General features: G+C 40.3%; 2 protein-coding genes across 4 annotated transcripts; one reads left to right on the top strand and one right to left on the bottom strand.

Annotated features, from left to right (window-relative positions):
* Positions 1 to 720: 720 nt before the first annotated feature.
* APOPT1 (apoptogenic 1, mitochondrial) lies at positions 721 to 7,997 on the bottom strand. Of its 2 annotated transcripts, none has more exons than XM_027674057.1 (5): positions 7,857 to 7,997; positions 6,715 to 6,912; positions 5,583 to 5,646; positions 3,564 to 3,654; positions 721 to 977 (listed from the first exon to the last, which is right to left on the bottom strand). In XM_027674057.1, exons 1-5 carry the CDS (start codon positions 7,995 to 7,997, stop codon positions 872 to 874), a joined length of 600 nt encoding a protein of 199 aa, XP_027529858.1. In that variant the 3' UTR covers positions 721 to 871. The 2 variants fall into 2 exon arrangements, with proteins under 2 accessions (XP_027529858.1, XP_027529859.1); XM_027674058.1 differs by lacking the exon at positions 7,857 to 7,997 and adding an exon at positions 7,560 to 7,598 and having other exon boundaries at positions 721 to 1,370.
* Positions 7,998 to 8,094: 97 nt separating this feature from the next.
* BAG5 (BCL2 associated athanogene 5) lies at positions 8,095 to 13,398 on the top strand. 2 transcript variants are annotated; one of them, XM_027674055.1, is made up of 2 exons: positions 8,095 to 8,185; positions 8,734 to 13,398. In XM_027674055.1, exon 2 carries the CDS (start codon positions 8,763 to 8,765, stop codon positions 10,113 to 10,115), a length of 1,353 nt encoding a protein of 450 aa, XP_027529856.1. In that variant the 5' UTR covers positions 8,095 to 8,185; positions 8,734 to 8,762; the 3' UTR covers positions 10,116 to 13,398. The 2 variants fall into 2 exon arrangements, with proteins under 2 accessions (XP_027529856.1, XP_027529857.1); XM_027674056.1 differs by lacking the exon at positions 8,095 to 8,185 and adding an exon at positions 8,309 to 8,348.
* Positions 13,399 to 13,769: the final 371 nt, after the last annotated feature.

The raw sequence follows: 13,769 nt of genomic DNA, 5'->3' as shown, positions 1-13,769 counted from the left end.
CACCCTCAGGTGAGTAGTTTTGAGTGCCTCAGAGAAACTGGTGAGAACAGCATCTTTTTTTCAAAGAAATGAACCAGGAGAAAGTAGTGCTTACTTGTAGTAATGTTGTTCTCCTTACAGCAGTTACCAGTTTCCTTTTCTACCATGATTAAGTGGCTTGCAATGCATCTGCTTTATTGCTTGGCAACTAAAATCTTTACCAATTATAGGTTAGAGGAACTCTTCTCCAAGGAAGACACATTCCTTTTAATAAAAAAAATATATTTATGAAGATCCTACTGCATTAGTAATTTATAGGAAATCCTATCTTAAATCTTTACTAAAAATATTAAATAATCACACTGAAGAGAGGATTATTCAAAATGGATTGCATATATACTCACAAATCATACCTGCTCCTTCGTCGATTTAGTATTACCTATGGATTGCTACTGCCCCAGACAGGCAACTGCTGCAAAATGAGGCATTTTTGTCTTTATATACTAATATGGTTGGTGGAGACATCATTCTGTGACCAGAGTTCAGGAGAGCAGACTGAATCACATGTTATTTAGCAGCCATCGTTCTGTGGTAAAAATGTGACAGTCATTATTACCCATTCCATTTGCTGTAAACGAGAAAGAGTTTTTATCAGTTTTCTTAGTTTTATTTATTATTTATTATTTTATGGAGAAATATTTTATATTTTCTTGGAATAAAGGGTAAAGGAAATCTACATAGTGATTATAAATTAAGACCAATATTGACTTTTATTGACATAGTTTAACAAACAGACTCAAGCAATTATTACATCATTCAGATTCTGAACATCACTATAAACAACAAGTTTATACCAGGCCTAGCTAGTGTTGCATTCTTCACAGAGCTGTGATTAACGTTCTACATTTTTCTTTTTCCAACGAAGCCACCTCAGAGCTCTTGCCAGTGCTACTTGTCCCATGAGGAATGTGATCGTAAAATTACGTTTATACCAATCTCTAGGATTCCAAAGCCAAGAAAATAATCAGCACACAGAACAAGAACAGGAAAAGGATACACAATTATATTAAAATATCCTTTGGCATTGACAAATGACAATTCAGTGATAACCTGCATTTTCTGTTCTTTGTGGTAACACTTTTCCTGCCTAATAGGAGTTAAATAACCTATGAAAAAGTCTACGTGTATATCCACACCCATGAATGGACTACAGGGTTCTAACTGTATTTGAAATCAGGTAAGATAAAGTAGTTAAAACCATATCTCATGTTTCAAAAGTAAAGCTGATCAGCAAACTATCTAGAATAACTTCCTGACAGTGCTGTGCAACGGCTAAGATTTGTTTGTAAGTGGATGAAAATACATGTGTTGAAAAGGGCATAGTTGTCCACCTGTGAGGGCAGGGAAAAATAAAATCAAATCACACTTCAAAGATTATTGTATAATCCAATACAGGAAACATTATCTTTCTACTGCATTATCCTTTAAAGATGATGCCTTTAATATTGCCGGAGTTAGTCTTTACATCTTTAAATAATTTAATTTTTATGAAGCATGCATGGCTTCTGGAACCAGTTCAAGTTATACACAGAATAGTCTGTATCAGCCCTTTTTAACCTCTGAGAACTTGCTTCAAATTCTTGCCCTTATTACAACCTAAAATAATATCAAAATTTTTTTCTAATTTCTAACAAGAACCCTGCCCCCATTTTGTAAAGTGCTGCACAAGCAGCAATAGAATACATAGAATCATAGAACTAGCAAGGAATACTAAACACTAGGATTTAGGTCTTCTCTTGAGATCTTTGTGGGAAACCTTGCATGTACAGATCTAACATAAGTCTGAGACACTAACCTCTCAGTAAGGACAGTAGCCAAATTCACACTGACAAGCAACACTGAGCTACCCCTTCAGATGTCATGTTAAATCAAAATATCATGCTAACATTGCAACTGTTTCTTTTCCCCTTTCATGTTTAATTTCCTATATCCTTCTTGAATTTTTTTCCCAAACTAGGCTGTATTTCCAGTCTAGGTACCCTGAACTAAATATTCAAGGCATCTATGCACAGTTATTGCTTCCATTTTATCTAAATTTTAGAAGTTGCAACACTTCAGCTGCCACCGTTTTCAGGCCAGCTGGCAATACTGCAAAAGAACATACAGCTAAATGCATAAACAGATTTTTTAACATGACCTCTCAAAATTAGAGTGCCAGTAAAAAGCTCTGCTGCTTTCAGGGCTGTGCAGTTCCACTTTGAAACTACAGTGATGCAGCTGACACTACTTGATTTTACAATGCAGCAACAAGGAAGATCACATTTAAGCACAAAGCCTGAATTCTCTCACCATGAGGATGGGACACTATCATAAGGTCACTCCAACAATGGCAAATGGTGACCAGTACCAAGATAAACTACTTGCACTCCCATTTATCAGTTATAGGCAATTTGAACAACAATTATTCCACTAAAAGCAATTTCTTACTTTTCATCTGTCGCTTCAGTTTATAGTGAGGTTCCCTCCCTGTCCCCCATGGGCAAGACAAGATGTCTGTATTTGTTTTAAATATTTTTTACAGTTAAATTGTTCTTACAGGGTAGTATTTTATGGTTTATGCATGACACATAGGAAGAACCTTAAACCACAATTTGTTAGAGATCAGTTACAGTGACGGCAGAACTCTCACTAGCATTGCACCATTAGGAACCCACTAACACTTGATACTTTTGAGCCCAATAACCTTTCAATCCAACACAGAGAGGAAACTGAAGTTGTGGTTTCATATTCAGTGGGCAGTACTACTGTGACTGGATTAAGTGCTGTCCTCCTCCAGCTTCCCATTCCTTCCTCATTTCTAGCCCTTTGTCAAGTGTTCACAGCCACTTGCAGGGTTATGTGTGTTCACAAGTAATTTTTCAGTCCTTTCAGATCCCCAACCCACTTTATCAAGTTATTGTACAAACTAACATTGAAACAATGAAACAAAGATCTTGTGAAAAGGTGGATGTGGGTTTACTAAGTTATAGCTGAGGTTCCATACAGGATGAGTTCAGGCAATCAATTTACTAATGCCTTGCCACACAAAAAACCCCTCAAACTCAAGGCTAATCATTTTCATTTTTACTATATGCTTGCAAAATGATAGAACCAAGAATATTAAATATTACTTCAATGAAACAATTTTCTTTCGAGATAAATCACATTTATTAGTCCTCATTTAACAGTCAACTAGAATCTGTTATACAGAAATTTCAACCAGTTTATTTGCATATTTATCAGTTTCAATTAGCAGCACAGAAAGACCCATGCCCTAAGATAAAAAATTGAGTGCCTGATCTTGTCTCTTTAAATCTCAGACACAAGCTTCATCTTTCTACTAAATAAACAATAAGCAGCAGCAGAACTCAAATGATAATGCAAATTTCTGTCAAATGCTCATAATAGCATAAAAAAATTTCTAAAATTAGAGTTTTAGGTGCTGTTTCACCAATTATGGGAAAAAATGTTCAAATTTTAAACTTGACCTTATCTTTCTCTTAGTCTGTAATGTATAATGGTCAACATAAATACCTTCTACATACCTGTTATACTGCATATGTTTTCTAAAATTTTTACTTAGAAAGTCCTTGTAAAAGTCAGCCATTTCTTCTGCATTCAGTGTTGCTTTTTGACCTAAAAATAAGTGTTTGTTTAACAAAGTCAAGGCAATTCTTTGGATTAAAACCCTGGGTTCAGATGTAGGAGAGCGAGGTCTGACTCCTTGCTCCTACAAGCTTCCTGTGTAACTCTGAATTTTATCTTCCAACTTTTCAAAACTTAGTTAGGGAACACAGCAGATTAAAAATACTGATAATTTTGAAGTTGACATAGTTCCTAAGCCCCTATTATTTATGGAAATGATTAAGTTTATCAGCCCTTAGATTATTTAGGGAACTAGTGAAAAAGCCCATTTATCCTTTGAATAAAACTGATTTCTCACAGGGCTGTAAGTCTAAACAATACCAGTAAGAGCACTTAGTTATTTAAATTTCCCCCCTTAAAGCAAATATTGAAAGAACGCTATCCATAACTGACATGGTATTTTCAGATGTATGTTTTTTTCTGTTACTGTTGATAAATTTCAAGTAACTTATACCAAAAAGTGCATGTTCTGAGATGTCAGATTATAAACAATCTAGTAGGCAACTATTTTGTGAAGAAGCAAATACAAAAGATGATTTTGAATATGCCATTCATCAGCAGAATATAAAAGGAGGAACAGGAAAACCTGTGGCTACAGCACAGATGTGTAATCCTGAGAACCAACAAATATTCTCAACTCTACCAGACAATTCCCATACAAACCTTCTGGAACAAAATGTCCCTACAATGAGAGACAAATGTGAATGTCCCAGGGAACACTGATATGATGAGGGAGATGGAATTGTGATATTCAACTTGATACTGTTTCAAAATGCATTTTAAGGCTCTTCAGACTGATCACAGAAGTGTAAATTATTGATTGGTTCTATTTGTCATTATTTACAAAACTAATATGTTACAATGGATTAACATACTATGGGATAAATTTGCTTTAAAACTATTTGAAGGCTGCCTTAGCAACACCTATAATTTGTTACTTAATACTGGTATCAGCAGAATTGATTAATAATGTAGAAAAGTAAATTTTGTTCCAACTGGTCATGTATATGGTTATTCCTTATTTTTATATACACTCACAGCTGTGTAATAGATGCATGCAGTCAATATAATTATATTTTTAAGGGAGGTACATGCTCACTCTTTTTTATCTCTAGGGTTTAAAAACAAAACAAACACAAAATAGCAACATAAAATAAGTGTTTTCAAAACAACACAGAACTTAATTAAAATTACTTCTCAACCATACACTGATCACCAGGATACAAACAGAAAAAAAAAATAATGGTCTGTAATACACAGAACGTCAGAGCAGTTGCTTTACTAAACTCAAACAGATCATTATTCTATGAACAAAATGTTCAACCTCATACTACAATGGCCAATTCACTGTTATTTGAAGGCATTTTGTTTTCAGCTTCATAAAATGAATTAAAGAGGCAACTATTTTACAGCAACTGTGCTCAGGCAAAGACAGGCAGATAGCAGCTGCCATCTCCCCAGAAGCTGTCTTATTTCCCCTGAAGGAAAAATATCGTGTTCATTGTATACACTATGGACCTGAAGGCAAAGATTGTGAATTTATCCACCCAACTGTAACATGCACTTGAGGCAAACACTCTATATGTTTGCCTCAGCCAGCTCACTGGGTTAGGAGGTGTGAAAGTAAAATGCCTCTTCCTCCTTAGGCTATAAAATTATTATATTACTGGGCTAAGATTTCAGCACATCCCCTCCTGCTGCAGGGAAGAATTAGGGGAAGAAGAGTGCAACAGATGATCTGACCCCCACATGCACATCTCTGAAGAGCTCCTCCCTTCTTTTTTTATCATGCTCCTGAAAACACTTCTAAATCCTACCTGTAAGATTTAGTTTTGACAGAAAAGAGCATAAACTAACAAAATTCAAAGTTACGTGGAATTCAGAACGCATCCTAAACTTTAAACAAAGATCTCACTAACCTGTTTCATCTCTCATTTCCAGACCCTTGGCTTTCAGTCTTGAATAAATAAATTCTTCTTTTTCCTAAAACATGTTTTTCCACATTAGAATCTGATGTAGTCAGTCCTTGAAGTTAACCATTGTTTTTAATTACATAGCAATGTGGTGTTTAACACCCTCTGAAATAACTAGCAACAACTCATTATACTTGGAAGTGTCAACTAAACATTTTCCTCAATCCAGTGAGTTAGTTAAACCCGTAACTTTGTTACTTAGATCCTGCTCTCTGCAAGCCTCAATTAATTCATGCAAGCATTCTACTGATACTTATAAAACTTACTTGTGGAGTAAAGCTACAGCTGAGCTTCAGGATTGTTTGACAGGATCCAAACTTTCAGTTTATAAGACAAACTAGGGAGATGTGCTGTACTGTGTAATCGGTTTTTGAGCACAGAGAAAAACCTACTGCTTAAAAAAATTAACATTACTTAGATGGCAACACAATAATTGTGTGTTTTTCAAACTTAAAAAACATTTCTGTGGAATTAAAAAAAAAACAAACAAAAAAACAAGCTTCATTTTTGTCTAGGATCTTGGCAAGTTTTGGGAGGATATGATGTTCAAAGTTCATCACAAATGATGGCAAATTACTGAACTGTTACTATTCTTCAAAAAAAACCCCCAGAACATTGGTTAGGAGATGCTGAAATCAGGAAAGAAGACAGATCACTACTGAAAAGTCCTCACTTTAGTGCTGTTGGGGTGAAATGGCCCATGTCCTTGTTTTACCTGTGGTAATTACACCTAATTTCTCTCACTTAGGACAAAAGAAGACAAGCTAAGGAATCGTTTTAAACGGCTGCTCTAGTCACAGACAGGTCTTGCATGTTGCAGCTACAACTTTATACTTTCAGCACAAAACAGGATAAAAGGCAAATATTCTGTAATGCTAAACAGCAATAAAACATGTGGGATTTTTTTAAAGAGATGAATGACAAAAAAAATGTAATTTCTGCAAAGACACTGTGTTTTAAAAGAAACTGTATCAGTTACCAGCCACTAAGGGCGGGCAGAACCTCAGAGAGCCCACACCTCCCAATTTCAGGTGTGCAGGCGGGCGCTGAGCGGCAGCGGGTGTTGTGTCGGGCTCACCTGTCGGAAGGCACAGTTGTGCCGTGCCCAGAAGCGCTGGTTGCAGGCCTGGGCCTCCTGCCGTGCCTCCCGCAGCCGCCGCTCCAGGGGCGACTCCTCGGGGGGCACGTAGAAGATGACGGGGCGCAGGTTGGAATGCTTGTCCGGGGGCCCGATCCAGTCGTTGTGGGAGTGCGCGGGGGGGCTGAAACCCAGGCCCTGGGAAATACAGACAGAATTCTGTTATGAGCACTTCGGCTCGTATCTTGACTTGAAATAAATCCCAAAACTCCACGCAACCTTAAAACATACAAGCATCATAAGTTCTGAAATTATCCATGTTCGTTTACTGTAACCAAGAACAATGAGATACATTTACCATTTACTTCTACTTAAAAATGCACTACAGAGAAGATACCTTTGACTCTGTTACCATAGACATGAATCACAGCATGTTTTTTCAAAAGCACCTTATTTTTGGTTTTCATTTTTCTATCACTAACACTCCGCTTCATTAAGATAGGTGATGTCAAGACCTAGCACGTATGCAAGCTTTTTATGGCACTGATCTCTGCGGTCTGGTGACCAGTGACAGCACCTGAGGGAAAGGCATGAACCGGTGTCAGGGGAAGTTTAGGCTGGATATTAGGAAAGGCTCTTCACCCAGAGGGTGGTTGGGCAGTGGAACAGACTCCCCAGGGAAGTGGTCACAGCCCCAAGGCTGACAGAGCTCAAGGAGCTTTCGAACAACTCTCTCGGGCACATGGTGTGATTCTTGGAGCTGTCCTGTGCAGGGCCGCGTGTCAGACCTATATGATCCTTACGGGTTCGTTCCAACTCAGGTTGTTCTACGATTCTAAGTTTACCAAAGCCCGGCGTTGTTCCTGCATCCGTGTGACCACACACAGCGTGTACCTGCCCCGAACGGGTTCGGGCAGAGCTGTTACCCAACTCCCCCGTCACTCACGGCCCCGCCGGGCGACAACAAACCCCGGGGGCCTCGGCAAACACACCAGCGGCGAGAGGCCGCGGGGAACGCGGGTTTCTGTGGGGAACGCGGGTTTCCATCGGGACGCCCCCGCCCGGGGCTCCGCGGGGGCGTCGGCCCCCGAGCCTTCCCCCGCGGCCCCCGCAGGAGCTGCCGCCCCCCCGTCCGGGTTTACCGCGCTGTCCGGCCGCTCCCCGCGCTGTCCGGCCGCTCCACCGGCGGAGCAGGAGGAGGAGCAGGAGGAGGAGGCGATGAGGGGGAAGCGGCGGTGGCGGCGGCAGCAGCCCCCCGCTCGCAGCAACGGCGCGGCCGCCATGCCCCGGCGCTTTACGGCGGTGCCGCACGGGCGCTGCGGACGGGGCGGGGCCGGGACGGGGCCGGTCCCGCCCCCGCCTCCACCTCCCTCCGCGCGGCCGGGCCGGGCGGGGCTCGGGCGGTTCGCGGCGCTCGGCCCGTGGCGCAGAGCCGGGCCGGGCAGCGGGTCCTGGGCCGGGCGGCCGAAGGGTGAGTTGAGGCGGCGGGGCGGGGGCGCCGGGGACGAGCCTCCCGCAGGTGCCTCCGCGGCAGCCCGTTGTCATTTGCCCGCCCCGCCGGGCCCCGCCGCGGGGGAGGCGGGAGGTGGCGGCCGTGGAGGGGCCGCGGGCGGCGGGTGCTGAAGGGGAGCGAGGTGAGTGCGGGGAAGGCGGCGCTGCCCCGGGGTTGTGGCACAACCGCTGTTTCCGCTCAGCCGCTGTTCTCCCCTTCCCCTCCGGGTTCTCCCTTGGGCTGCGGGTGTCCTGTTTGTTCTGCGGTGGCTTCAGCTGCAGAGCAGGTGGGGAAGGGAGGGCTGAAGGCTGTGGGTGGTGTGGCAACTCAAGCATCACCCCTGCGGCCCGACCGGGAGAAAGGTATAAAAAAATTAGAGAAAGGGCGGTGAAATATCAGCCAAGTGGTTTATGCCTATTGCTAGAAATTTTTAAAATAGCTTTAGTGCTGAAGTGCTTCGGGAAGTGAAAGTTGCGACCTGTGCTTGCATAGCACTTAAGCAAGTCTTGTTCTCCTTTGCCTTACAGTTCATCTGAAACTGGACGAGGGAAGAGGAATGGATATGGGTAACCAACACCCATCCATAAAACGGTTGCATGAAATACAGAAAGAAGTCAAAGAGATTGAACAGCAAGTGGCTGTCTTCAGTGGTCTGTCTACCGACCGAGATTACAAGAAATTGGAAAGGAGCCTTACTAAACAGCTCTTTGAAATAGATTCTGTAGACACAGAAGGGAAGGGGGATATCCAGCAAGCCAGAAAGCGAGCTGCCCAGGAAACAGAGAGGCTGCTGAAGGAACTGGAACAAAATGCAAACCATCCGCGCAGACTGGAAATAGAGTCCATATTCAAGGAGGCACAGTCTCTTGTGGAACGTGAGATCACGCCTTTTTACAAAGGAGGAAACTGTATTAGTGACGAATTTGAAGAAGGAATCCAGGACATTGTGTTGAGGCTTACCCAGGTGAAAACTGGAGGGAAAGTTTCCTTACGCAAAGCAAGGTATCGCACTCTGACAAAAGTATGTGCTGTTCAGGAGATTATAGAAAATGGTATGAAGCAACAGCTGTCCCTGCCACTCTCTAATGATGCACATCCTTCTGTCGCCAAAATTAACTCTGTAATGTGTGATGTGAACAAAGCAAGAGGAACTCTTATTGCTCTTCTGATGGGAGTGAGCAGGAATGACACCTGCAGGCACCTGTCCTGTGTGCTTACAGGCCTCATTGCTGATTTGGATGCTTTGGATGTCTGTGGTCGCACAGAAATCAGAAATTACAGAAAGGAAGTAGTAGAAGAGATCAATAAATTGCAGAAATACCTGGACTTGGAAGAGGAAGCAAATTCTACTCACGCTTATGATTTGGCACAAAATCAGTCCATTCTAAAAATAGAAGAGATCCGCAAGAAGATGAAGGAAGTTAATTCTTTACTTTTAAAAACAGAGAATGCTTCTGATTTGTATTTGGGTTCCAAAGCAGAATTGCAGGGATTGATTGCCCACCTAGATGAGGTGAGTGCTGGAAAAAATCCCTGTATTAGGGAGGCCAGGAGAAGAGCAGTAATTGAAGTTCAAACTCTTATAACATATATTGATTTGAAGGAAGCACTGGAGAAAAGGCAAATGTATCCAGAGCAAACTGCTGCTGAACATCAGTCTCATAAAGCAGTTTGGACTGTTCTTGGGAACTTGTCTCAAATTCAGCAAGAGGTGATTTCATTTGATGGAAACAGAACGGATAAAAACTACATGAGATTGGAAGAACTTCTTACAAAACAGCTTCTGGCCCTGGATGCTGTTGATCCGCAAGGTGACGAGCGGTGTAAGGCTGCCAGGAAGCAGGCAGTAAAGCTTGCACAGAATATTCTTTACTACCTGGACATGAAAACAGATGAATGGGAATACTGAAACAGCCATGGCCTGACACAGAAGAACACTTTTTCCTCTGGCACTTTATGCAGATCATTGGCAGCACATAATAAAGTGGTGTGTTCTGTGCTTGCTGAAATCACGGAGATTGCATAAGCAGTTGACTTGGCTATATGTCTGCTATCCCACGCAGTCACCCACTTGCCATGGCAACTGTCAGTACACCATCAGCAATTCTGGTCACTGCTATAAGCAAAGAAGTGCAATTCTCTGAAGGAATAGCTTAATACTTGAACAAATGGCTTTTTTTCTTTCTTTCTTTTTTTCTCTCCTGTTTTTGTTTCAATAGCCTTGTGCAATGTTCAGTGAATGCAGATTTTTCAAAGACACAGAAACTTCCTTATGGTATAATACTGGCAAAATTATTTAAAGAGACTGGACATGAAAATTAGTATTCAAACATGAGGCTTCATCCAGCAACTTCACAGCAGTCTGGATATACTCTTAATGTGCTGTTACGACAGAAAGTATTAAGGGCAAAAAGCCTGCTGGCTTCTGGATTGTACTTGATTTATTCCATCCATCACACCGTCTAGATTTCTCAGTTAATGGAGTTGTAATGCCAACTGCAAATGAGCATTTACATAGGCAAAGCCAATTAAGTCAATTTTTTATAATACCTGAGCCCTTTGATTTGCAAAAACACGTCTTTTGTTGGTGGAAACTCTTTCAAGTCATTGCTTTAAGGTACTGAGACTTGGAGAGGAAAATCTGTGCGTTTATACCAAACAGATAAAGGGGATTTCGAGGATTTCAAACTGCCATCCATAAACCCTTGGAAACTGCACTGAACTTTATTTAGTGGCTGCTTAGGTGTCTTTTAAAACTCTGCTGTTGCATCTGGTTTTCACATTTGGTGAAAACAAACAGAATTCACTTTGAAGTGAAACGAGCATTTTGGAATTATTTTTGTAAAATTAGGTAGCTAGATATAAAGATGTCCTAATGATGTAAATGTGTGATACATGGTCAGGTGTGGCTTCAAGAATGTCTTGGAAAAGACTTGTGGCAAATGTCTCTCCTTGCAACTCATCACTTAATTGTTTTAGTATCTTCATAAATAAGCTTGCTTGTACAATTGTACGCACCTACCTTTAGTTTGTGGCTGCTAGTGCCAATCACATTTCTATATGGCATGTTTTTTGGCATTTTATGAGAGCATGGCATTAAAACGAATTAATTATAAAGATATATTCAATTATGGATAATTTGCACTCAGCTCTTTCATGATGAACTAAGGAATTACTGTTCTATAGATGATGATTTGCACCACTTTAAGGAGTAAAAACCATTTCAGATGTTAAATATTTTTAAGATCTATTTTTGACTGATTAGAGAAGACAGTACTGTCTGTGAGAGACAAGTGCCTTTATGACACTGCTAACTTGCACCGTCATATGTAGATATAGGAACTGTTTACTGGCAGCTTGTTACATTTGTAATCTTTGCAAACTGGATTTTTCACATATGTATCTAATTCTACTATAGAATATGTCAACATGGTAGAATAGGTGACAGTTTTCCTGTAGAGTCCCGAGAATGAGTATCAAATTTGGGAAATATGGATTCTGCTTAAAAACTAAAGCATTGATGTGGAGGTGGGGGACTTTGGGCAGGTCTTCTATGCCTATTGCTCCAAGAAGAATATGTTCTGTAATATACTATGAGATGTTGATTGAAGGCTGCATAGCTTCAGAGTGTGAATAGATTTTGTTCGTGATTGTACAGGTGTTTGCTTTGCAAATCTGCTTGCCAAAACTGATCTAATTGAGTACAGTGCCTAAGGCACAATTTGGCAATGGCAGAATGTTTGTTGGAGGATTCTCCCTGCTCCTTCAGAGACACAACCCCATTGAATTTATCTTTCTTTCACCAAAAAGAAATTTCCCCTGGTTAAAATTCCAATCTATATTTGAGTACTATGTGGCTAATACAGAATATTAATACTGTTATACACCTGAATTATTTTACTCATTTCAAGCTTTCTACACGTTTGAACTGCAACTTCAGATTTGCACTTACAGTTTTAGGAAAGATAAGATTTTGATAGCATAATGATATTATTAATTTTAATATTACTGTCAGGTCTGCAGTGATTACTTGTAGTTTGTTTAAACAATTTGGTGTCTGTGTTCTCTGGAGGTTACATGTAGTTTTATAAATGTTTAAGCCTCTTATGTAAAGATGAATAAGTATAGTTATCAGATCTGTTCTATTTTAAATTTGTCTTTAAGCTTTTCTGAATGAATTATTACGCCTGCATCTCTAAGAAGGCAAATGTGTAAGGTTAGTGTAATTTTGACTGAGTTCAGTAGCAAGGTATTATGTGGATTAAGCTTTTTTTCCATTGTTCTGTAATCTGATAAATTAACTATTTAAATTTTATGGTAGAATCCTCATCTGGAATGGGATTAATTCACAGTTTTTGCATGAATGAAAGTAATAAAATAAATGTACTTAACCAAAAAAAAAAAGGAAAAAGAAATGCACAAATTTCTCAAAAATTTGCTTCTATGCTGAAGAATGTAATTTCTCTGTTTTTTTATATCCAAAGATTGAGAGACACACAACTTTTCTTTCTGATACAGCAGGCTGAAATAATCAGCAAAATGTAAATGGACCAAATGGCAAAAGCCTGCATTTTAGTAGTATACTGAAATAGAATAACTTTCTGTGTGCTGTGTTATTTACCTTAGAGGAAAATAATCGATTGGATATTTGGAGGAGAGGTAATCCTGCATCGTGATTTCTATTTGTTAATTGAATTTCTTTTTAAACTAATTTTCTTTAGTTATTTCAGTGTTTATTTCTGTTGTTTGCCACTCAGAGTGGTTTTTGTGTGATACCAGTTTGGAAGAGATTTTTGTTAAGTACAATTCCTACCTTTTCAATTTAACAGAAATCGATGTACGTGCTCCTAATGGTGTATATGTCTTCAGTTATTGCTGTGTAGGATATGGCATTTGTATATACAGATTCAAGATTAAATATTGCAGTGTTACATTCTTGATTATTAATACAAATACATTACTACTTTTGCTAGGTATTCATTTGAATGTTATGCCCTGATGCCTTTCTCTATTTATGTTTGAATGTGAGTTCTCAGAATGTAAATGATTTTTGTCCTAGAGAAAGTGTTTTTATTAAACATGCAGACATAAAGCTCTCTTCTTTCTCCTCTCCTTCTTTAAAAGTCTGCTTTTTCACTGCTGTAATTATGAAAATAAAGTTCTTTGTGTGGAAACCACTCCTACTTGGTAAATCTGTTGCCTTTTGGTTTTCTCTGCCTTCAGCCTTGAGTTAACATCACATCAGTCGTTGCTTGCATTCCTTCTTCATTGACAGCTTTGCATCCTCCCGGGTTCCAGTTGGGTGGTCCCTGCAGGAATGCTCGTGGCTGTGTTAACATCTCGCCACTTTCCTGCTGGAGGATGCCGCCGGAATAGATGAGCTGGCAAAACGGATGGCGTTGAGTCTCTTCGTGCAAAGTCAGTGTGGATTCCAGAACCTCTAGCAGGAGTTTAGCTAATCTGGTTTTCAACTGTGCAGATGAGGCAGGTTCCCTGATTGTTCTGGTGGCTCGGTGTGTTTTTTCGGGATGCAGTGAGCCACGTTATCGGCTCGCTGCTGACG

The sequence above is a fragment of the Neopelma chrysocephalum genome, unplaced genomic scaffold (assembly GCF_003984885.1).
Source record: "Neopelma chrysocephalum unplaced genomic scaffold, ASM398488v2 Primary Assembly neopelma1_24, whole genome shotgun sequence".
NCBI classification, from domain to species: Eukaryota; Metazoa; Chordata; class Aves; order Passeriformes; family Pipridae; genus Neopelma; species Neopelma chrysocephalum.
The sequence above is the reverse complement of the archived record's forward strand: the minus strand, read 5'-3'. Positions and strand labels throughout refer to the sequence as shown.